Source organism: Branchiostoma floridae, chromosome 3 (genome assembly GCF_000003815.2).
Source record: "Branchiostoma floridae strain S238N-H82 chromosome 3, Bfl_VNyyK, whole genome shotgun sequence".
Taxonomy (NCBI): Eukaryota; Metazoa; Chordata; class Leptocardii; order Amphioxiformes; family Branchiostomatidae; genus Branchiostoma; species Branchiostoma floridae.
In genome coordinates, this window is record NC_049981.1 from 13,761,114 (window position 1) to 13,786,950 (window position 25,837).

Consider the following 25,837-nt stretch of genomic DNA (forward strand, 5'->3'; position numbering starts at 1 on the left):
CTGGAAGAATGAGTAGAATACAATATCACATTGTAAAGAATAGGCAGATGTCCATGGTACTGAAATAGCTTTCTATTGATATTTAGCATGAACCTTTAGGACTTCGGTAGTAGCATGTTGGATACATGACAATACATTTGGCATGCAATTTCTTGGGCAGATTTTCAATAATGCCGAAACGATAACAAACGGTATAATTCAAAGTAAAAAAAAATGAGTTTGAACGGTAGCGACGCCATGTGTAGCAAATGAGTGATGTAGCGTTTACAACGACCGCTTACTCTGAATACATATTTAAAGGTATTTTCATTCTCAAAAGTTTTGATTACGAACTTTTCATCAAACGACTATCCAAAATGCTAGAACATAGAGCTCAAAACGAACGAATCATCTATACGTGTATTTCATTTTTTCCATATTGGTTAGCTGCGGTTGTAAACTGTACTAAAGATGCATGAATCTATGATAGTCTGCATTCCGAACACGAAAGGTGGACTACTAGAGTAGATGTCAAGGTGAACCATATAGACCTGATAGAATATTGTACATGTCAGACACAGACATGCCGGATGAGTATGAAATACTGAACCACTCATGAATACATCAAGTCGATAAAACTATGCAATTTTGCACATCGTTGTTAAAGAACAGGGCTTGTTGACTTTTACAGAATCCTTTACGATTCGTGTTACGACACTGTCATTTTGGAGCATTTTTACTTCATGAACCGTATGCGCAGTGTTGATACAGATAAAACATCCGAAGGTCGTGACCAATCAAAGTCATTGTCTGACGGGAAGAACTGAGACGAGAATGGGTCAGCATACTAATCAAATTTATCTTATTCTGTCTATTATTCTACTTCATTTCATTCAGCGGTATTGTATACGTATACAGTTATTAACCCCGAAAAGGTATCTGGTTGTGTTTGAGCTCTCTACCTCGAACTCAAGGTCCTGCATTTGTTTGAATTTGGCATGTGGGTAGTTAGGCCCCCTTTCCACTAGACGGCGATCGCGATGCGCTTTCACTGCGACCTAAATAGGATATGTGTATCCTTCGCTTTCAGACTGGGTATATCATACAAAATGTAAAAGTGTGACCGAGAAGTCAACAAAACACACAAAGTGTAAAAGGATTCGCTTCTTTTCTATACAGTTAGTTGAGTGATATGTCAAATTTTAGGTCGCAAGGAGAGCGCGGCGAGAGCGCCGTCCTAGTGGAAAGAGGGTATTATTAAGGCCCCCTGTGTTGTAAAAGATGGCACCAATTAACTACTCATCAAGCAAATGTTAGACTACACGCAAGATCTGCCTGGAGATTAGGTACTGCCTAGTGTTGCAATAAGAACTGTCTGTACATATTATGGAAACACATTTTAAAGAAATTGATTGTTGTACCTACAGGCTGTAAATTCATACAGAGGTAGGATGCTGTAGATGTTTGTATAGGTCATCTGGTTTTGTAGATAACTTTTCTTTGATTCAAAACAAACCTTCTTAAAGTAATTATGGTGTCGCAGAAGTCAGGACGTTGCCATACATAGGTGCCGGTCATTTTTTGACCAGCTATCGCTTCTCTGTCCGTAAGCGGGTTCCCATGATATCAATTTCTGTAGAATCTCGACCTTGGTTCGTCAGCGTTAGTCCAAATATTGCAGTCTTCAACCCTTTTAATAAATCATTTCAGCCGCGGTAAACTTCTTGATACAAAGGCAATGCACGGTCAAGAGCTTGATTGTAATGAATATTTTGAACAATCCGGATCATACATGTACATAGCATATGTTCCATTTAACGAGTCCTTGGGGGTTATAAAAACGCCCCAGCACTCTGAGTCATAGAGTAGGATTATCAACACAGCAGCTCTAAAACGTTTTTAAGCTTTTGATAATTGCTTCTTATCTGATCTACATGTCAAGGACAGCTTAACTACTCATCGCTGCCCACGCTAAAGCACTTCTCAGATATTACAGTATTTGAAATTTACCAACCAGTATGGGACTGGCTGAAACAGTATGCGCCCTTTTGTTGAGATCAGTTTTCTTTGATCATTTGCACGTCAGTGAAGGCATTGTAAATATTTTGATAGAATTATTATAGACAACCAATCAGCATCTGGTCTGCTTTACACTCTACTCGAACAAGCCCTCGACACGAGTTCAAGCTTCTTTTTAAGGGTTCCGCTTAAGATGCTAAGGGTGGTTCACACGTGCGTATATTATTTAAATCATATATATTCAAACGTGTATTATTAGCCTCTAACAGTCCCCTGTTGCTGGAAACATAATAGAAATTGCACAGTATATAGACAGATAATATGCCAGAGGAGTTAGCTGGGTCGCAAACCATACTCATCTGCCAGCTAACTCCTGCGGCATGTTATGTGTCTATATTTGTCCAATTTCCACTATTGTTTCAGCCACCTGTGGAGCCTGGTAGAGACTACAAAATTTCTTACAGACTTCATACGGACTTGAATCTATACGCACGTGTGAACCCACCCTTACACCACGACATCGACTCCCTTCCCGCGCAGTAATATATTGTCCCTGATGTTAAGGATGAAAAACTACTCTTCGGCGGCTTGTAATTTCTAACAGGCTTTGATTCGACAGCAACAAGGGAGGATGAACACCTCAACTGATGATCACCAACTCCAATGCTTGCATATTTAGCGGAAACCATTAGCGTTCTACCATTTATCGCAACAGATGATCTAATAAAGAGGACAGCATCCTTTTATCATGTCGTCTTCCGATCACGTCTAACTGTGTGTAATCATGTTAATAATGGTTAGTGTCAGAAGGCGAGGGAAACATTCCTTATTACACGGCTTTTAATTCTTTAATGTTGACATTAACATCTGTCTTGTGTGCTCTTCATTTTCAGTACACAGCGAACACAGCGTGATGTAATGAGATATCGTAAGGTTACATAGGCTATTAAAATAAACACATTGAATCTCTCTCTATGTCTGATTGTCTTTCTCTTTGTGCGTGCCTGTGCTTCTTAATGTCCGTATGCGTGCGTGATTAAATGTTTCATTGTGTTTTGTGTGTTCGTGCGACTGTGTTTGTGTGTGTTTTGTTCAACTCCTTCTTTCCGCATTGTGATTATGATATAAGGATGGGTATAAAAGGAAATTGTAGTGTATTACTTCTGTAATGTACAACTTTTGGTCTTAATTGTTGATAATTAAACAAAGAATCTTTAATCTTGGAACAACTGCTCTCATGTGGACAGTCAGATGCGTTGTACATTTTCATTATGATAAATGATAAATAGATTATGTTAGTTCCTTTCCGGAGGAAGTACACCAGTCTCGCGCGTCATTAATGTGTCCCTGCGTAACAGTGACGTGGCGTTTTGTGACTCCTCCCCCAAATCACAGAAGGGGCGTCACCAAAACACGTCAAAGGCTAACCTGCGGGGGTGGAGAACAGTTTTTAACGCGAGTTTTACAAACAGGTTTGTCACGCTGCAAACTTCGGGCGAACTCATCACCCAGGTAAGACTCGTGATCAGTACGGATAAAAGGTCGGATTGAGAAAGCGGAGCTGACAAACTCAGGCCGATCCCGGACAGTCCTGATGAAGTCGGGGTGGTACGTGGCGTTCGTTCTCTTCGTGGCGGGCTTGCTGGCTCCGTCAAGGGCCGACAAGGGGCAGGAGCACTGGCAATACGGTGAGAGAAAATCTTCACAATTTACCAGTGTGTGAAAATGTAACACAGCAAAGAATCGACGTCGTGTTTCGTTGAATGTTCGTGATGTGCTTTAATGATGAACTAAATACCCATGGTTGACATATATACCATTTTTGCAAGTGATTGCAAGAATTGCAATACTAGAAAGATGACTGAAGTATTAAATAGTCCGTGCAACTGATAGCGTTTGCGACAGCAAAATGTTCTTTTGTGATTTCAATGAATATCATACATTGCCATTACCATTTGCGTTCGTGTTAGGTCCATTTTTTGTTCAGAAAGACGTGGTTACGTGGAAAGAATCACCATTCAAACACTTTACAGCATGTATGATCGTGTTGAAAAGAAAAGCTTGGATGTTTTCCACTTAATGAAGATTGTGCAGACTATATAATAGACATACGCCGTTTAAAGTTGCTTTTCTTCTGGCTATATTGCGTTGTTATTTACATGATGTCTTACTTGATATCTTCCTCGTCTACTACTCATAGTTATCTACCATGATCTGATATTTGGTGTTGATATTCATTCTGTCGTATCCTCGGACGTTTCTCATTTCGATTAGTAGATCCAGTGATGAAGCATTACTGAAGAGCAAACGGTCTACATATCGCGATGTATCTCCCTGTGAGGGGCATTGATACACACTATTTGTCTACAGACAGTATGGCTTAATTGTCAACATTCCAAACAGCGTTGGTTGTGGAACGGACTACCTTTTTTTCGGTGAAAACAAGGGCATTTCCTGCGACCTCACTCGGTCCAACTATAAAACACACCATGCTCAATAACGCAACACTTCAAACCCTTTTCAGTGCACTTCAAACAACGAAAATGGCTTCTCATGCATTTCTAAGCAAAAAATTGCTTTGCTGCTCCCTTGGGCAACATTGTACCGTTCATAGGACTCCTCTGGGATGAAAATGACGTACAGGCGCACACAGGTCTCCATAACACGTTTAGCGACTACTTAACCGGTAATCCTGGAGTAAGTGGTTCGCCTGCACAGAAATGCCTGTGTCCATCGCTGTGTCAATCATCACCAGATGTGTCATTATATCATCATTCCTGAGAGAACGTTGTCCCATTTTACATGACACCAAACTCTGTGTCGTACGTATATCCTCCAAGGTCATGTGAATCCGGTTGTGTGATTGAAACATTTGTTTCATACAGTAGGAAAAAAACGTTGTTTAAAAAGAAGCTAAGCTTTGCTCTTGGTGCCCGGTACCAAGTCATCGACGAGACTGTAAATGTCTGACGAATAAGGCATTGAAGTCGACGAATAAAACCCCCATTGGCTAGAACATGATTTCATATTGTTAAGCTTCACTGACACGACAAAAAGTACAGTGACTTTTGTATGGTCAACTATTAACTACAAAAAGGAATACAGAATAGATCTTAAAATTCTACTGATCAAACAATATAGAATGATAAAATTCTGCTAATTTAACAATACACGCACAGGATAATGAGAACCCTCCATGCAATCAGGTGGGGCTAAACGTACTGCAAAACAGTATCATAGTTTGTAGATGGGGAATTTCCTGTCATTTTCATCTGAGTGACCTGAGATTGGCCAATTATCTTTATATTACCTTCCCATTGGCGCCATGTGTTCTGGCCAGTAACATCGTATCCGGGCATGTTATGGCTCCTCGGAGGCTCCCTTTACACAGTCCACGCTAAAACGCTCGGTACAGTCTTCAATCTTTTGTCTTATCGTCACGTAAAAGGTACCAAATCCGTGTCTGAGTGAGCGGTCGGCAAAATCTGTTATGATCATCTTGAAAGTTTTTTCTATGTTGATTGTTGTAGCTGAACAAAGAAATGCAATTTCCAGTGCAAAGAAATTTTCGACTTTCGGTATGAGTCTTAGCCAACTATAAGCTCACTTTTGTGTTGGGTGACTCTTCTTCGCTTACTGTGAAACTATCGTGACGTTCAAGTTTACCGACTTGACAGCTGAGGTGGGCGGCACTAATGATGTACAAGACATATGGCAGCGCAGGACATGGCAGTGGCGATCCCAATTAGCCAAGGTTATCAGTCCTTAAAATCAGCCAAAAAGCCTGGCGATGCGAAATGACACGGACGCGGCTTGGCATCTCGACTCCGGGAAGATCTTAAATGTCATCGGGCGATTTCCCTCGAGCCCTGGCCTAATGGAACCGACTGTCTGAGGGTGTGGGCGGCAGTCTAGCTGAAAATTGCAACCGATCTCTTCGCAATACGTTTTACTCCGCTGACATCATGCAATAAACCGTAGTTGATACCTGTATCACACCCATCACGAATGTTAACTTCAGTTACACTCGTGTTGTTAATAAACCGCTCGTTTTCCAGTCGTCAAAAACCGTTAAGATGCTCCACGGATGAGAGTATCAGCCGTTTAACGCTATCATGGTTCCATTTGCAGGAGTGTTAAAACCACATCGGATGACCCAGGGCAATAAAAACTACATTGAGGAAGACTATGATAATCCTATCACCATTAGCACTATGGTATCTACGGGTTGCATCCGCTAAGTCTTTAATTTAACGACTTTGAAAAACAGCTAGCGGTAAAAAGAGAATAGATTGATTGATCATCACGAGTAGATCTTCAACACGAGCTCATGCCTGTAAGAATTTTGGAGGAGGCCTCTGTAACTTTAAGCATAAGGTTTTACATATACATTGATATCAACGATACAATCTTTGCAAAAGTACCTAGCGACATCATTTGTTCTTGATGATAACGATTGTGATAATTCTTACGTTATCTAAACTGTATATCCAAATATTACTAACAGTCAGGGTATGGTTTAATGATGGGATTAACGAAAACTTTTAGAAGTTATTTAAAGTTTTATCCATATATACTTTACCTAGTACTAATCTTCATTCTTCTTTGGGCACCCACACTCTAGGTGAGTTCTGCTGAATATGGAAAAGTGATATTGTTCATGAAGTAGTGCGTGCCGATTTTAATTATTCAGATCATATATTCTCATATGATAAAGGCTTAGTTCATATTGTTTTTCTTTTCAAACTGAAAGCTGCGCTGCTGGTATTGTTGACACCCACAGGGCTGCAAATAAATGTAACAGAGAAAGAAACAATGAAGTATTACTGCAATATGTTTTGTAATCGTTTCCAGATCTGGTCTATTGGTGAAGCGTATTCACAGCATCTGCCAATTACATTAGCAATAAGTCATATTCTTTTATTTCATGGGTAGAACAACTATGGATGTTTCCATATGAATACTTCGCCGTAGGTTAGACATCCAGGTAATAAGATACGCCAAAAAATAGTTACTAAAGCAACTGGATATGGTTTAGGAAACGGTCAGACGTTTCGGATAGATTCCACTATCCTTCGTCAGTGACACTGAAGTGACCTGGAAGAAACAGGTCTTTTACACTCTAACTATGAATGAAGACAATTTCAGTCGTCCAATAGGAAACGTCATAAGACAATTCAGACTGAAGACAATTTGGATTCCGTATGAATGTATGTGTGCGTGGGTGTACATGTATGTGTGTGTATGCGTGTGAGCCTGCGTCTGTGTGTGTGTCTGTCTGTGTGTGAGACTCTTTCTATCAGTGTAACGTTCCAATTCACGTCAACTGCATACAAATATTATTGATATCATTCATGTTCCAGGCAATTATGTTGTGTCTATGAATACACATTGAAACAACCATGTGTTTGCAAAAAATCTGATTCTTTCCTCTTTCTTTTTTTAATTTTGATTTTTTTTTAGTACTTACTCACTTTAACATTATTTTATCTGTTTACCGAAATAATTGAGATTTAAGAAAAAAAATCTGGCTACGGCACACTACAAAAGTCGCTGTACATCACTACTAGTACTTTGGATAAAAAACGAAAAATGATTGGTTATCATGAAAATTAACGTCGTACACCAGAGAGAAAGGATTCTTCACAATTTCATCTTGTGAATATAGTCCAACTTTCCAGATGCTTCTAACGTCATGCCCTTCTCCATTAAAGAAAGAATAGTTTAAGGCTATTCATAACGACAGGAGGTGTCCAACCTTATATCTTAAGCAATTACACAGAGCATGGTACTAAATATACAAGAAGCTCTCATATTAAGTGATTTACATAATAACATTACCCGTATTTCACAGCTTATCCCTATGTAGAGCTGTCGAAATAGAACATTTCAACGCGATCTAACAAAGAATCGGGATGTACAAAACAATAGATAACTGTCAGTGAGTAATGTAGAAAACCAACACTTGAAACTTTATATGGACAACATATGATCAGAAATAATGTTATGACGTTACTAGAGCTGGAGATTCTCCATGTTAATCTATAGAACCGAAAGGCAGTAGGTATATGTAAAGACAGTAGGTATATGTAGAAACTAATAACGATTAAGTAGGGACTATGAACTAAATGATGTTGTACATATAGAGTAGGATTGAGATGATGAAAATGTTTCAGTTGCCACCTACACATATTACTGTTTAGGGTTCACACTCATAACCATTGCTACTACGTGTATCTGTCATACATACAGGCGTTTGTAGACCATTTTTATTAAAGATGAAAGAGTTATGATGACCTAACCATTAGACAAAGGGACCCTTCCCTGAAAAGGGGTGATTTGGGGTCACGCCAAGCCATTAGCGAAGGCCTTTTGCTTCTTCGTTTGTGATATCATTTCCTTATTGCAGGAAATGCAGCATATTTCATTGTCAAGTCAATCCTTTGTGCGAGCCCTCTCCCACACACGGCCTTTCATATGAGTATTTATCATCGTTTCTTTCTCCTACGGATGTGGCTGTCAGCGATCCTGTCCTAAAGCCTGAGCGTATATGATAGCAAATTGCTAACTTTGACGACAAAAGGTCTTTCATTCATGATTTCCTTCACAAAATGACCTTTTAGTAAAGAGCACACGTTCCTCCTGGAGAGTATATAGCTCGTTATGTTCTACAGCTCGTCTCCCGAGTGCTGACCCTGGTATCACCTCACAGTATACACCATGTGCAGATTAGGTGGTAATTGGGCACATGCATCTCACGAAGAGTTCTCACACACGCACGCGGCCGTGATTCATGACCATATGATGATCGTTCGTCCTGCCAACAAGTTTTACCAAACTTCCAGCGAGAAATATGAATACTTGTTGCTTTTGATATGGGATAACTACAAACATCAAAGCCCAGTGCTGTGCGTCTGTTGTCCTTTGTTGTAAGGCGCATGCTGAGCCTTTGGGGATATATCTTTCATTTCACCTTTCAAGAGGAAATGCACAATTCAACGTGGAAATGCACAATTCAACAATATTGCCAAGTAACAGTCAGAGACCTTAGTTGGAACTTGGAGGCAACGCTTATTCGGCTTGCTTTGTAAATAAACTGCTGACCAGGAAGGAAAGGTCATCGTTTTGGAGCTCATTTTTAAAACATTTTTTAAAGATTCTTTTTACAGATCTTATCTTTGAAGATGGAAACATTCAACATGGCAACTACCCATGCGTTACAGTCAGACACCTCAGTTGGAGGCCTCTCTTATTGGAGATGCTCTGCACATGAGTTGTTGACCAGAAAGAAAAGGTCATATCTTGTTTAAAGCTACCTATCAAATAAGCAATGGGGCCTACTGGACAGACTTGTCTAGAACCTTCATCATTTGCCGACCATTTCTGTAATAAAGTCTTGACTCTAGAGAGATCAGAACGGCTTGGTGAGAGGAAAATCATGTATCTTAATTCAATGTACCGAAATGATGTGTCAAGAGACAACTTTTTTCACCTACGATGGATCCGGACGTATTTCTTCTGCTCTGCCAGTTCGGATGGCACACGTGAATGGCTGCCCATCTAGTTCAAAAGGCTGTATCTCTAAGGGCTAGTCTGTGATTCAAACTGCTGATTTCATGAAAGACAAAGTAACGTCTAGACGGCATAATAAAAGTTAGAATAACTAGTTTTTACAGGATCAGACATGAGTTACCAGGCAATACGTGTTGGCGTCTGCCATCATCGGTTATGGATACTCCCGGCGTCACAACATATATAGTCAGCCATGAAGCAACTTAAAGACGCATACACGTGACTCCAACAACTCAACGCACTGCACCTTTCTCACAGAGACACTGAACTTTTATATACTGCATTTGTTTGCCGTAATTTACATGGCAGCTTTTGCAGTCTTTATGATGTTAGAGTTCATCCATGCTCACTAACAGTATGAGTGCTTTGCACTCTCATTGTACACTTTATAGAAATGTTATTTGTGGCGATGTGCAAGGTTACGTCAATGTCCTAGGGTTAGGTCACGTACAAGGTTTACATTTTCCTCGGGAATCTGCTTCTCAGCGATGTGTGTGATCCCTCGTGGATTCAGTATGAAAATCAGTTTGCACTTCCATCCAATAAAAACTTTCTGCGCAATGGCTGTCATAACTTCATATGCCTTGTAAGCATTTTAGTTATTCCATTCACAGTAGCTGTTCTGTGCCAAACAGCTAAATCGAACCATGGTATCACCATCATAGAGGTTCTAGCGATGCCCTGTTATCAATCATGACACATCAATGGATCATAACTTAACATCGCATCGATCGATACGCTAGATTGCCCCACATCGACTAATGGGCTAATGCAGACCTGCAGTCTGTAATAAGTGGATCAAACACAAATCATCAAAGATAACCAATCAGGAAAGGGTTAACGTTGGGGCGTTCCTTCGATGAGTGAACCGGTACAGTAACTACATATTTAGGTCCCGTTGAGTCTTGGTATCCAATATGATTTAACTTTATGATTACGTCAACTTAGACACTCTGTCCCATTTATGGAAACGTACCCCCACCCGCATTTGTGCCACAGTAATGTTTTTTTTTATTGTGTGGCTATTTGTAACTGAAAAGTTGATCACAAAAGTTGCAGGGTGTTTTTATCTAGATTGATCGTGTGGGGATGTTGCAACTGGACATTTTATACTGCAGTAATGGTTACATACATGTATCACAGCGTGACTACATCACACTGATTAACTTTGCGTGTGCAGAGACTGAAGATACCTGTACAGCATCCTCTCAGTCATGTCGAGCTGCAGCTGCTTCCTTATGACTAAAGATATCAAATCGTAGGTGTCTACAAACGGCAGTGTTTTACAATCAATAGTGCAGCTGTTGATACTTTAAGCCTTTCTGCCGAATCAACGGTGAAGTTAATCGTCGAATTGTACCATTAATCTGAATATGACAAGGCAATTATTGGTTGCTGGTAAATTACTGATATTTGTCATCGAATTAAAGATCCTAAGGCTAGTCAAATACTTACAATAGTGGGGTTAAATCAGATTTGTCGTTAAGACCCCCTGTTGTACCTCCTCAAACACGGTACCCCATTTTTTATATTTTTATTCACAAACCATAAATCAATGAACACTGTAATCTATTTACACAGCTACTATCTAACCATTGCTAAAACTTCCTTCCCCTAGACATATAAATACCAACATGTTTACACTACTAATGATAACCATTGTAGGATATTTACGGTACCCCCATTTTACCCCCAAGATTCCCTATCCAAGATCAACCAGGGTCCTCCAGTTAATGTTAGAACCAGGAGTTCGACTGTGCTGCTGTGAGTTCCAGTGACATCCAGAAGGCAGCCAACTTGTTTTCAGAGGTGCTTATAGATCGACCTATGGGCTATGAAACAATACTGATCATTTACTTGAAGGACATTGAGTGCATCTATATATAGATTAAATCCTATCTGTACCTCGCGGACGTCGGTTGCCCACCAAACGATCCCTGAACTCCACACCTTTCGGCATCCACTGACATCTAAGACTTATCAGTTTACCACACACTACCACTTCAGGGTCGCCCGAAGGTATCTCAACACAACGCACCTATGAGACTTCAGAGTGCCAGGCCTTTGGATGTTGGATTAAAAAAGCAGCACAGAAAATCCTATTAATAGTTTGTATTTAATACCTGGGATGTGCGTTAAGACGCAGATGTCTTACTGTAAGAAAGCAGTCCCTATGAGGGTGCCAATTAAATTCTATGTAGGTGCAAAGGAGCTTAGCAAACATCCTCTGGCTTGTTGTAGTTGTAGCAATGTAGTCTGGTTGGATACGTGTTACTTGTCAGGTCTACACCCGTGGATTTAGTTGGATCGAACATTTTGTAAGGATTTGGTTTTTACGATTCATTCCGTTTACAGGAATATGAAGCTATGATACAATTGCAAGAACAATACATTTGTAACGTTAGGTCCGATTGTTGACCCATATTTACAACAACGGACAATGCCTGGGCAGAACTGATATTGAGTTAGAGTCAGGATCAAAGAAACACTCAACTCATGTGATAACTAGTATTCATTTAGGTTAGGTTGTCTGCTTTAATTTAAGTATATGTTGTTCCAAATAAACATGTAGTGAATTTAAAGTGCAAAACCATGCTCTGTAGCCGTAAATATATGTAAGGCATTTCTAAGGTAGATGACTGAGTGTGGAAAGTAGTATAAACCATGCACTCTTGCGACATTTACGAGAATTGCATATGCTACGCCAGTTGTGACGTCGAATAACTGAGTGGCTAGGCGTCCGGACACGAGATAGGCGGCACCAGGGTCACAGGCTCAATTCCTAGAAAGTCTGACTGAACTTAAGGTAGCAGAACACTGTTTTTGGTCTATAGTTAAGGGCCTCAGGGTGACTGGCTTCGACGCGGAAAGAATATAGTAGGGTGCCAATCGGCAATACAAACAACGGACATGTTTGAGTTTAGGGTACAAGCCACAAAATACCATTTTAAAAAATCCTGTCGGCGTATCGCCTTCTCACGCCCACTCTGAAACGCCGCTCTGCGGAGGTCAAATAGCTGCAGCCGGCTCACACAAGAAAGGCACATGCGCAATGCGGCGCATTTATACACGAAATACAAAACTGTCACAATCCAAATCATACAGTCTCGGAATCACCATATTCCTTGACCACACAGCACAGGTTATATCTGGCTGCCTCTCAAATAAGGCTTTTTACCTCTCCTTCAACAAGTTTATCCGTACTACTTTTATATGTGCTCGCGTCATAGACGGATAAATACTGTGTTCGCGGATAACTACTGTGTTCTGGTACATTAACGCGGCTTTCCTCATCCAGCTAGGTGTACAATTTGGTACCTGAATTCAGTTGGGGAGATGGATAGGGTTCTTCTTCCGATACCGTTCACTTAAGACAGTAGATAACGACCCCGACTGTCCTAGGGTCAAAGCCTCAAAAGGCTGTGGAACCAAACCTTTACATTTTTACACCAGCTAGATATTTTATTCATTCCAACCATTCACTGTTTAATCTAGGGCATTGGTACGGCAAGAGGGACCCATCTGACGTAAACAACGCACAGATTGATGACGTACTACGCAGCCACCCTGAACTACAACAGCTGCTCAACAAGTTGATGGAGTTGCCCCGCAGGCCCAAGGCGTCATCACAGATGTACACTAAATATGATGACGACTATCCTGATGGTGACGTGTCCGACTCAACAAAGCGTGTCCTCGAAGAGCCCGGGTCGCCATATTGGAAAAGAGTGGTATGTGATTGATTTTGTTTTCAATTCTGAACTTGTTTTAATGTCTTGTTCTTAGAAAATGTATTTCTAACGATGATTTTGTACTCACGTGTTGGTAGGCAGAGGAAATGGTGAGAGAAGGTTGGCTACTGAGGGGCCATCCATCAATGAGGAAGAAAAGAGCTGCAGAGAGGGACCCAATATGGCGTCCATGGTGACGTCACTAGGTCACGTCCTGGGTCACTCGTCTCGATCTCCGGTTGTCGACTGTATGTCTGGTTCTCAAATCACAAGTATCTGTCTCCGGTCAATAATCGTCAAGGAGTTGTGCAACTGATCATCATAGCACTGTTCAGATCGGCCAGATGTCAAAGATGACGTCACATTAAAGAATATTTGTATGTTGCACACTATTAAAGATACGGTATGCCCTAAAACATATATGTGTACATGTAGGTTGGAAGATGTAAGACATTGCTGCATTTATACGGTAAACTCATGACAGCAAGTCACTCTAGATGTTGGAATAAATCCATTTGAGCCTGAACTAAGATTATTTTTACGTTACTTATTATAGACATGCAGATATTCGAATGTATTGCTATATGCCAAGGCAACTGAATACGTTTATAAAGATTATAAAGAAATATGAAGAGTTTGTGGCCATTTGGGAGGTCACCGCGATGACCAACGGAGATTAAGATTTTTTTCAATCTAGAATATCGATTTTTACTTTTACTCCGTATATTGGCAGAATATCTGATAGTCAAAAACTTGTAGTTCGCATGCACCATTATGCGAGAAACCGGGAAAATAAAAGATTGTTCTGTGTAATATATTTTCTCCTTGGTTGTTGTGTGTGCATTGTGTTTCTTTGTTTATTTTTTCAATGCTATACGGTTGACACGAAGTCCTTCTGTATCAAAACGAAATACAAGGGCTGTTGGGTAGTTAGTAGTTGGGAGCTTCGAAGAAAATGGTCGTGTGTTTTGACGGTCTAGTTCAATTTGAAGCGTCCCCTACCTATACGTAACAGAACTACAAACTTTAAGTCAAATCCACCATGTCATTATCGAGGGTGCTGTTGTAGCCAATGGCAATGCCCTTTAATAGGGACTAACATCTGTTCATCAACCGCATGTCATCAGAAGACTTTGACGTGTTGATGATAATTTCTTTCGAAACTTTACCTTAATGTTTGGCCTAAGGAAATCTCCTAACATTTGTAAAGAAGAAATGCTCGTGCATGTGATTTGAAATATCAGGACTACATGTATTTATTGTCGAGTCTTTCCTTGCTGATTATTCCCCGATTTCACGTGTACATCACAACTAACAATCACGTCATTTGTAGGCACATGGCAATGACGTGAACAACTTTAGCTCAACACAAAACCATGCAATATTTGCAGTACCCAAATAGTTGTGCAATTTGATATACAATAGTATATATGACCACACCTTTTAAGTCTGGACCAATTGTAATCGTCTCTGAAAACATGCTTATCCTCTCTAAATCTACATATTAGTTGCGATATTCTTTCGCATTCTGCGATACCTACAATACTAAGTTGCAATGGGCGAGCCCAAGCTCTTTCATTGTATGGAAATGAGCTAATGGCTTTCTTTAATTCCCAAAACATTCAGAACCAACGCTGGCTAATCTTTGCTGGCTCCATACTTAAGAATCAAACTGCGTTTAGGCACCGTTGACCACGAGTACTCTGAAGCAACCACTATCAGGAAGACATACTTTCAAAACTTAGAAGACGTATTTTAACTTTTGGTCCATCGATCAACAAACACATGTACTTAATAGGTATTATACTTCTTCTCTTAGCTCTTAATACCGGAATCCTACTTACTTAAACAAATCGGATAGAACCATGATAATCTTATCATCCTTCTAACATCGATCTACCTGACAAGTCCATATCCTTGGGCTACTCTTCGAGTCTAGGCTATGGATTATCTGACTAAGCTCCTCTTTTCCCATTTCAGTATAATACTTTCTTCTTTCTGAGTAATGCGCCTGGCTAAACAAGTAACAGCAAGGCGTAATGACGCTCTTCTCAAGCACTCCTTCTAACACCCTGACCACCTTAAGTGATCAGTTATCCTATTTGAGAAACATCGGCTCCTGGTAAGGGCCCTCAGTGCGGACGGCTGATCGTCGCCATCTTGCAGCGGGTGAGAAGCTTCTCTTCGAGGAGCTCTTTTCCAACAGCAGGGACTGCTTCATCAGCTCTTCCGCCTGAAATGACAAGCGAGACATATTTGTCTTTCATTAGAACAATTTTACTTCAGTTTCTTCCACGGATGCTTGGCTGTTGCTACAACCTTCATCATGACGATTGACCCATCAATGCAGTCACGTGCACATGTCGACAGAAAATTCATCATCATCATCATCAGAAAATTAAAGGTACCTAAACGTAATTGTCTGTGGTGAATGATGATGGACTACTCAATTACAAGCAACCGGATGGGATTTTGGAAACGGTCAGACCTTTGGTCATGACACTTCCTTTCGCCATGTATTTTGTTTTCTGTCTACAAGATGATTATAACACGATGACTGTCTGTTGAGAAACACTAACGGCAATCTGATGATGTCATATGCCTCTGGAGATTAGCAAATAAGCCTTGGGAATCATCATGCACCGCGCGTGAGCAAAGAAAATGTCCGTTTTCAACGAAGAATATGCCATGCCTTTCAGTCTTGCTTAGAATATAGATATCATAGTGTCTGTTACCCTTTGTGATTAAACAGCGACAGAAGCTTTTACCGGTTCTTCATAATTTGTCTGCTATTTTAGTCTAAACCTAAGCTCTCTGTGTCGTTAGCTACGAGGTAATATTGTGACTATATCCTTAGGGAAACGTTAATGGCAATCAGATGATATAAGGCCATTGCTTCTGGAGATCATCAGGTAAGTCCTAGGATAAGCATACCGTGCACGTGAGCAAAGAAACTGTCGTTTTTAACGATTCCATGTCAACGATTCCAAGTATGTGCCAAGTACTGCCAAGTATGTTTGTTAAGACGTGGAATATTAAAGAGTGATAGATACCGTAAATAGTTCTTAAGTTATCGTCACGCTTGACTGTCATTTTACTGTTGCCATGCATGCTGGCACATAATGTCTTTGTCTATAGATCCGATTTTTGCACATTTGAAACCTACATCTTATATTGTGGTCTGCAAAATAGTATGGCAAAAACCTTAATGTCAAAGAAAACCGGAATATATTGAAAACCTTGTGACAATAATCCTTGCTATTTTAAAGTGTTTGCAAAGAGGGTCATCAAAATGAGATAAATATCCGTCCCGTACTCCATAAAGATACACACATGATCACTTAACCTCCACTCTAACGACAAGCGAGAATTCCCGCGTAAGTGGTGTGATGACACTCAAGTGATCAATGAACGATTCCCACTTCACTACTTCTGGCTCATCCTAAAAGTGCCAAGTGGTGAGTGTTTTCCTTGTATGTCTTGGGAGATCTAATGGATACAATGATCCTCTTAACATGAAAAATTGGTAGAAAGTTCCAGAGTTTCACAATGATGGGACTGAAGTTCACTTTTCTGAATTCAAGTTGTGAGTCCAAGTGACTGGCTTAAAAGCTTCACAACTGTAACTGCAACTCTTCTCATCTGCATCTAAGAGATCCCCGACCCTTTTTTGCCAGAGGTTTTCCCTTTAACGATCGGAGTTGGCGTGACTGTATACAACCGTATTACGCTTAACAAGCTACAAATAAGCGCTTTAGCACAAATGAGATGCTCTTACTACTTTGATCTTTATTCGCAAAGAAATTGAGACTCCGTCAAAACCGTGATTACTATTGACTGCACAATGTCGACCGTGACTCCTAAGCTACATCATTTGGACAGAGCTCTTTGAAGGTATCTGCCTTCGTGCCAAAAGAAGAGTGGATGAATAAAGTGGATTTCCTCCCTGGCGTTAGATAGCTTAGACAAAATCCTGCCAATTACGAGAGGCGCTGCTATCCATGACCTCTCGGCCAGTGCCTACCAGGATCTGCTTTCAACTAACACTAATGTTCAAAGTGTTCTTTTGTGTTTGTAAGTATGCACTTCATAAATCATCAAAATTTTAACATTTGTCTTGAGACCACAAAGGAGTTACGGGCGGGATACTTTGGACATGAAACAAAGTTACCAGGGATTTGTCTCTAGTATGAATATTTTTACGTAGATACCAGCGGGGATAAAAAGTCAAAATATGGCAATGTGTGTCTTAGAGATGGACGTTTGCACAAAACCTTCAAGAGGGAGCTGGGGTTCAGTTGGGACCAAACGCTGTTGATGATAGATAGGAAAGAGTGGTGAATGATGATGGACATCATCGTGGGAAACGTAAAGTGACTATTATAGTTGTGGAATTGTATCCAATCAAAAGAAGGCAATGCTATCAATAACCAGTTCAGACATGGATGAATTATCACCATTATTGATATTTATCGTAGTTAGGCTGAGTTTTTGTAATATATGTATATGTAAAGTGTGCTTTAGTTACTAATAGGCAAAAGTTTACAGCCCAGTTGTCAGACAATGACAAATTGAATATATGCCCCCACTCCCTTTTCCCTTAAGTTTTGGTTCTGTAAATTGTCTGCTATTATTTCAATACTAAAATCAATTACTCATTGTTTAGCCCAGAGGATACAAGTCAAAATGACTCCTTTCATGATTTAGTTAGATAGTACATTAGCAATTAGCAATTACACAAAACCATATTGCCCTAGGCCCTAAAGCTTTTGATCCATGTCACCCAGACGGGATCAAGGTCTATCTCATTTTTAAATGCATAGATTTAGGTTTTATAGTTAGTAGAGTGCATTTTTATGGCGCGTAGAATGTATAAACTTGAAATAAAAGCCTACCACCGCTCTCCAAAACGGCGACTCAGACAGCAAAAGACCTTCAACTATTGCAGACAGCTCTCGGCCATGTTGGTTCATCTCGTCATCACTGTAGGGGTACCGCTGTGCTGACGTCACCGACCTTGGTGGTAACGCCATCGGTACATGTTGTGCCGGTTCCTCTGACGTCACTGAATTCTGTGTAAGCTGTAGTAGTTTGGTGATGAGCCTTTCTGCATCGTCCGGGGCTATGATGCCGCCATCAGGCAGTGGTTTTCCGGAGGAGTATGTGGAATCTCTCTTCCCATACCAGTGGCCTGTAGACGGCAAAGTTGTGAAATCAAACTTTGTGTCAAGAACTTTTCCTATAATAAGTACAGTGTACTTAAAGAACAATTTTCAGTCTTCGCATTGCTTATTTCAAGTGCTAGTGTGGTGTCCAAATAAACTGAAACCCAAACATTCATTCTTCCAATGAATCCATTGCCTATTGTGTTAAAATGGGTACCTAAACAGTTAGGTAGAATCAACTTGGGACACGAACATAGCGTATTGATAGAAAACACTTTCTTTCAAACTGACCATATGCATAAGGTTGTGTTGATTTGATTATATGGATGACATCCGCGCACGCATCAGTTTTTGGTCATTTCAAGAAAAGTTTCAGCCATGCCGTAGATCGTACAAAGCAGCAGCAGTAAATCGTACAAATGAGCAGATATATGCCGTATACTGCAAAATATATCGGGAATAGCTACGAATGTCGTAGAATGTTAGAGTCAATTCCAATATGTAAGAAGATGTGAAAGAACAAAAATTCAAAGTCATCTGTTTAACCTTCCTGAACACTTGATGTCATAATGAAGGAAGTTTTTTGAGGGGGGGGCTGTTTTTTATTCGCACCCCAGCACCAGGTCTGCAGTTTCCAAAAGATGCCATCCATATTATCAAATCAACATGGCCTAATCGTGAAACATACTATCATAGCAATATCAATGGTGATGATAACAAAATCCCCAGGTGATTTGGTTGTTTTGCTAATGTGAAGATTCATCTAATCCGTAGCTGGAAACAGCGATTATGCGTTAATAATTCATAAATGACTCTATTATCCTGGTATCAGCACAGACTTCATAGTTCCAGCGGAAACAACATGCTGTACCACAGATTAGTGTTTAATCTCGGTTTCACAGTAAGATGATTGGAATCTTGGAAATGAGTCACAATAGGAAGACATAGTAGAATAGTTACATATTACATGATCTGATATAAGACAGCCTACTCGTCGATCATGAAAAAACACACGTTTCAATCGCTGTACTTGAAGTCTTCTGCTCGACGCCCAAGTAACGAATCTGGTAAGCAAGCAACCGAAGAGGCAACCAACGGTCATTCTAGGATAATTAGTAACGGGAAATTACGTCTTCGATGACCGCAGCTGGACAATTGATGATAATCACACGGTAGCGGCAGGTAAGGCCACTTAGAAAGTCGCTGTCTCAAACACAGAGGCATTATGCATTAGGCAACCCTTGAAGCTGTCCAGCATGTCCTACTTACTGATCCATTGTTGGAAGGGTTAAGTCTTTTGAGACAGCCTTAGAATAGCCGTAGAATAAACGCTACATCCCCGTTATGTGGAGACAATAGATTTTCTGTTATATCCATGGGGCGTAATAATAATGGCAAGAATATTCCAGAAACAGGAAGCTGTTTCCTGTCCCCTGGTGGGATCGCGATAAGAACTGACGGCAAAACTGCGCTCTTCAAAAGGTTCAAGGATTGGAACGTCACGTAATTCTCAAAATGGGCTTGAGTGTATAATGGTAAAATGCAGGTGAAACTTCAGGTGAAAAGCAAGAAAATGTACATCGATCTTTAATAATGTCTGCTAGTATTATAACAATATTCTTATGATTTCTAAAAGCAATGTTAACAGATTAAAAAGAAAGAAATTCAACATTATGATGCGAATAAGATTATATAGTTAATCACCCCTTAACTCAAATATGCACCTTTAGGCGAGTACTTGATAGCTGTAGCAATATTCCGTAGATTCATATCTTAGTCAATGAGATGAAGGCTATTTCATGGCTTTTCAAAACGACACACTTGCTATATTTCGGGATAATCATAGTGTATCTACGGAATATTGCATGTTTGCTGTTCCTAGAACTTTGGAAACTACTGCTGAATTCGAAAATCCAAACGCGTGCATTTTGTAGTATTTTGCAATTGACTGACATACGTCCTTTTGAAATCAGAACAGCTGTCATTATTGAACGTAGAAACACCAGCAACAGAAATGTGGCCTCTGACTACTTCTAAATCATAGATAACCAATTTTAGACTCAGGAATCAATGAGATTAGTTGGATCTAAATGTGATCCTGCCACTTATAGAAAGTCCTTTTAAAAACCATTAAGAAAACAGTCGATGATAAACTATTAGCTATTGAATAATTGCATTACGCGCGTAGCCTAATGCCCCAGAAAATATGACAAAATGCTCTTGATGAAATTTGGTCAGATTTATTTCATTAGGATGCCCAATCTGATGATGTGCAGGTCATTTCCCTTGGGAGCTCTCTTTTCAAACAATTTCACTCCAACTAAAATGAGAAATATTTTGTCATGGGCACATGACATGTTGCAATCCCTGCTATGGTCTCTGTAGGATTGATCCAATTCGGATATAGTGGCTACAAACCGTAACCGTAATGCTCATTGATTATGTTAATCTTTTAACAGATTCTAATCATCCTTCTCCAAGTTTCTCATGGATGAAAATTGTCTATGGTGCTGGAACTGCTGATGTGTGCTCGCGGCGGCAAAATGTGCATATCAATTCTGGGGATATGATGAGTTCTGATACGAATGAAACGGATGCCTCAGGCCACAGGTAGCTCTGCATGACCAATGATCCTTAACAGTTCCATAAATTACGGTAATCTTTGATCTTTTAGAAAAAAAGGTACCATCTTCCTTCATACTAAGATACACCAATCTGACTAGATTTTATCCACTATTCTATGTGCATTTGATTGACTTGAAACGTAGAGCTACATTAGTTACACAATTGAAAAGGATTCGTCAGCTTTGCTTTCTTTTGAAGAGGTCTTCAATGATGGTACGCAGTGGCTGCCTACTTTTGTAACAGGGAAGGGAAATAGATGGAGGTCACACCCTAAGAATCTGATATGTACGCCCGAACACCTCTTGTTCCTTACATCTAATTTCTCAAAACCTGCCCGGGACGTAGTCAAGAGGGAGGATAAAAACATCATGCATGTGTCTCCCTTTCTTTCATGTTGCTTTCATGTTGCCTATCTTGTCTGCCAGCTCCTTTGTACACTTACTTTCTTTCATGTTTTCAAAGTAGCGAGAACATTACAAGCTTTCGGCCCGCGTTTGCAGTAGATAAAGGGAACGACTTCCGTTATGTAACTGATGAATTGTTGAAAGATGTCGACGTCAAGTTAGGCTTTAGGCCTGTAAATGATACTATTGGAAATACATTTTGTACCTCCGAGAGAACTGAGAACACTTTACGTTTCTGGCCGCAAAATAATCTATGTTCAAGATTAACTAAAAGATAAGACATGGCCTTTGGTATAGATTTGAAAGAACTATATTCAGTGTCATCCCATCAAAATTGATGGTTGATCTTTGACATGCAAATTACCTATTACACTGTAATGCATCATAAGGTCGTTATCACGAACCAGCCCTATCCGCACAAATTTAAGGAACATAGTTTACCTGTCAATTTGCCCAATAAATCGAGTTGATTGGTTGTCTTACTAATTCATTTAATAGCTGATTGATGGCAAAATAACCATTTTCGTCCGGAAACCTTTTAGCAAGAAAATGGCTTTGCTATTTTCTTCATTTTGAAATATTCATTTCGTGGCTCAGTGGAGCATGATGATTTGAATTTTGTTGGTTTTATAAACATAACGGATGGCAAATGATAAGCCTTTATTGTACATTCATCTCTTTAGGGCTGAGTACAGACATACAAACATAAAAGTCGTAATAAAATACATGTAGTTACAAGACTAAGATACTAATCTAAAACATGGGTCCTTAAACATACATAGGTTCGGTTTCTTCTGGTATCTTAGTTCTTAAGTGTTAAGAATATGGGTTTAGACAGGTTTATTACTATAGCATGGTTAAAACGCATAAGAAAAACGAATTTTACAGAACTAGTCATAGATACAAAGTGAGGAAACATTCTAATCATATAAAGAATATTCTTATCGTTACTATATCAACTGCGACCCACAGCAAAATCGACTATTCGGCTTCTACCTTATTCAAGATACAAAACTGACTCAAGTCATTGTTAAAGCGAAACTGATGATGGCTGACAACAATGTGCGGCCAAGGAACTTATGAAGATTTTCTGTAGTAATCGAATATGAATCTTGACACTTTGTAATTAGCCAGGAAAGTAGGAATATCGACCGAAAGTGAGCAATTTTCCCTCCCCTTGAGCGATTATCGATCATAATATCACTCACATGTCTTCATCGTGTCACGGCTCGTTAAACTGGTGAAGACATGAGATTAAGCAACCGGGCAGATTTTCAAGGAGCTGTCGTTTAGCGGTCAAGATCACCAAAAAGCTATTCTACCGTGTAAGTTGATTTGTGCTCCTTTTCAACATTGGAAAATTTACTTTAGGCACAAAGCCTAGAAGCACTTTCAATAAAATTCCGCCGTGACACGTAAGTATCCAACTGTCAGTATTTAGGATCAAAAAGCCATTAGCAAAAATTAGCAACAGCGCACCACAAGCACGTGCACAACAAACTAGTCTTTAAGTCTGGAAAGACATGTCCCCGGTTTGTATATCACTACTGTCATTCCATTCAGCTGAACACTTCTATTTTTGGAAAACTGACTCGAGAGCTACAATCATTACGGCCACTAATTGTAAATCATAACAGGACATTAAGTAAGATTTACTAATTAAGATAATATCGTTGCCTCTTCTGGATCAAACGTAATTAGAGGATAAGAAACTTACCGAACTGCCAGTGCTGTGGGTTGCTTCCGCAGCTGGATTCCTGCAAGGCCACTGATGCCAGCACCACTACTACCGCTAAACACCGCTCCAGCATATTCCTGACACCTCTATACACAGTCCTCAGATGTACTTTAAACCTAGACCGTACTCTCTTTTCTCCTTTATATCTACTTTTGATGATGCGGGGGAGGAAGCGGACACACAGGTGTGCGTACCGTACAAGCTCTCAGAAGGGAGAGACTTGCGTAGATCGGTGACGTGGGGATGATGATCAACTTCACATCACGAGATGTTGAGATCACGGTTACGCGCCCTCACATGGGGGCCACACCTATCACTTCCTCCCTCTTATCATTATCATAATTGGTCAAGAGTTCATCCAACTCTCGCGGGATCTGAGAGAGCTTTCGTGAGAATCAGAGGAAATGAAGGCGAAAAGCCGGGCAAAAGTCATGCATATCAATCAGATGTCACCACGGGGACCGAACCAAAGATAGGTAATAGGCTTTCCGAGTTTGACGGATTGGAGAGACTTTATTCATGAAGATTAAGAAACATCGCCTTAATGCTATAATAGGATATCTAACGATACTCACCCTCTCTTCTTACTAATCGAGTAAGGATCGTTTTATATTACTAGTCTGGAGTTGACATACACTCTAGAATGTGCACAAAAAAGTGAGCACATAGTTCTCACCAAAAGTTACTGTATGGCCTCCTTCGGTCAATATTGACTATGGTAAAATCCAAAAGTTAACTAGTTGCGTAAGTTTACAGGCTAGGTACATACATGTAGACCTGGAACCATAATGGAACCCTTCCTTGCTATAGGGCGTTTGAATATTTACTCCCTGCTATTTTGTTTACACATCGATATCCTGGGCACAAATCAAAAAGCTGGTAAGCTTTGGGGAAATGAACGGATACACGAGATTCTCGGTATTCCTGAAACCCGGCATTGTCGCGAGAGTAATGACGTCTGGTGAGATTGACTGGCGAGGCTTAAAACTAGACAGTTCGGATTTCCTTGCACAGGTGGTCCATAAATGATGCCTTGAGGGACACATAATAGCGGCGCTACTCCAGATAGATGTCACTTTCACTGGTATTTCAGTTTAATGTTGAACCAGAACATTACAACTCAGGTTATTGACCTGTTTTTCCAGGTAATCCTGGAGAACAATTACATAACAACATGGCCTCCAACTAGATCTCTTGTGCATATCAATTCATAGGTAGGATATAGAAATATGCTCTCCAATGTGATCTCCTCTGTGTCACTGACGAAATGTAGTGGATTCTACCTGAAATGGAAATTGACCATTTCCAAAATCATATCCAGTAGCTTGTGTAATTGCTGTTTGGCGTATCTTATCACCTGGACGTTTAACCTTCAATGACACCATTATAAAAACACCAAAAGACATGAAACCATCACACAATAAATAAAGGCATGGGGATTAGAGTAGTGTAATTGTAGAGATACTGTGTTTACATGACCTGAACTGTAGCGTGGTTCTTTGGCTAAGAGGTAGACCATTCGTTGATGCCGAACCGTTAGTTCTACGGTTGGAGGTTACTCTAGACAAGGGGCAGTGGATGTGGGGGTCTCTTTACCTCTGTGCGTAAGCGCACTCTGAGTGTTGGTTTTGACTGGCTCCCAACTGAAAATCGAAGACAAGTGCGATGATGCCCTTCCACACACACCGACTTATAAACTGTGGCAAGAATGTTCAGTTCTGCCAATTTATAATTAGTCACCATCACCAGACCTACCTTACCCCGCTGGCTGCGTACATGGTACATGGTCTTGGAGTGTGTTTGGAGCTTAAACACACTCTGTTTAGCCTTTCCAATTTTAGTTTTAGAGTTTTATTACCCCGTACAAGACTTGGAAGCCTTGCTGTGGCACACTAGTCTAAATGAGACAATAAGAGAGACTCACTCATAGTATGGATATGTTTTCTAGAAACAATGCAACAAATTCGAATAAATCGTGCTAAATACTGGAAAGCAGGAATCCTTAAACTTCAACAAGCTGTTAAATGTATTCTTGTTGGACCATTGGGACAACGAATTATTTATCCGTTACATCGATCAGATTTAAGATGCAGTTATTTTATTGCTACATATAAGTAATATGAATTGACATTTGGAAACATTTGAGGTTCTAAATTAATAAATATTCGAAATAAAAGCAACATTAAATGGTATTACATGACTACAGCGTCTTGTTCGTCTCATTCAGATTCATGTTGCAGTAGCATTATTGCTAAATGAAAATAACATTAATTTTGGTTTGGATGCATACAAATAGCTAAATATTGACATTGAAACTGGATATTGAAGACGACACGAAGGAGGTTTGACAATGGTAACAAACGATCTAGCAATGTTTCATATATCTGCAACAGGGTTCAATCTGCTTTTGGACATCAGGTTGTCCACTGGGCGATCTTAGTCAAAATCTAAGTTGTCCATCATAATTCCATGTTGCCCCACTTGCCCTTATTTCTGCGTACTGCTATGCTCATGTGTATCCACATAAAACACTGGTACATGTATCACATGTAATGAGCTCGAGGTTAGTTACAAGTTTAGGTACAGGGTTAGTGCTGTACCTGA

The 25,837-nt window shown here is 40.0% G+C and overlaps 2 protein-coding genes across 2 annotated transcripts; one reads left to right on the forward strand and one right to left on the reverse strand.

Moving 5' to 3' along the window:
• The first annotated feature begins 3,413 nt into the window (after positions 1 to 3,413).
• LOC118412225 lies at positions 3,414 to 14,118 on the forward strand. The gene is made up of 3 exons (XM_035814946.1): positions 3,414 to 3,686; positions 13,066 to 13,301; positions 13,400 to 14,118. The coding sequence occupies exons 1-3, from the start codon at positions 3,593 to 3,595 to the stop codon at positions 13,496 to 13,498; spliced, it is 429 nt and encodes a 142-aa protein (XP_035670839.1). The 5' UTR covers positions 3,414 to 3,592; the 3' UTR covers positions 13,499 to 14,118.
• Positions 14,119 to 14,527: 409 nt separating this feature from the next.
• Positions 14,528 to 23,549, reverse strand: LOC118412224. Its single transcript, XM_035814945.1, has 3 exons — positions 23,213 to 23,549; positions 18,197 to 18,492; positions 14,528 to 15,534 (listed from the first exon to the last, which is right to left on the reverse strand). Exons 1-3 carry the CDS (start codon positions 23,304 to 23,306, stop codon positions 15,400 to 15,402), a joined length of 525 nt encoding a protein of 174 aa, XP_035670838.1. The 5' UTR covers positions 23,307 to 23,549; the 3' UTR covers positions 14,528 to 15,399.
• Between the last annotated feature and the right edge of the window lie 2,288 nt (positions 23,550 to 25,837).

What these genes read in the sequence shown, in the direction of transcription:
- LOC118412225 (XM_035814946.1), top strand. Translation starts at nt 3,593, where the DNA reads ATGAAGTCGGGGTGGTACGTGGCGTTCGTTCTCTTCGTGGCGGGCTTG. An exon ending in GCAGGAGCACTGGCAATACG is followed by an intron (nt 3,687 to 13,065) that starts GTGAGAGAAAAT and finishes TGTTTAATCTAG; the next exon opens with GGCATTGGTACGGCAAGAGG. An exon ending in CGCCATATTGGAAAAGAGTG is followed by an intron (nt 13,302 to 13,399) that starts GTATGTGATTGA and finishes ACGTGTTGGTAG; the next exon opens with GCAGAGGAAATGGTGAGAGA.
- LOC118412224 (XM_035814945.1), bottom strand. Translation starts at nt 23,306, where the DNA reads ATGCTGGAGCGGTGTTTAGCGGTAGTAGTGGTGCTGGCATCAGTGGCC. An exon ending in CCCACAGCACTGGCAGTTCG is followed by an intron (nt 18,493 to 23,212) that starts GTAAGTTTCTTA and finishes TGCCGTCTACAG; the next exon opens with GCCACTGGTATGGGAAGAGA. An exon ending in CGCCGTTTTGGAGAGCGGTG is followed by an intron (nt 15,535 to 18,196) that starts GTAGGCTTTTAT and finishes TTGTCATTTCAG; the next exon opens with GCGGAAGAGCTGATGAAGCA.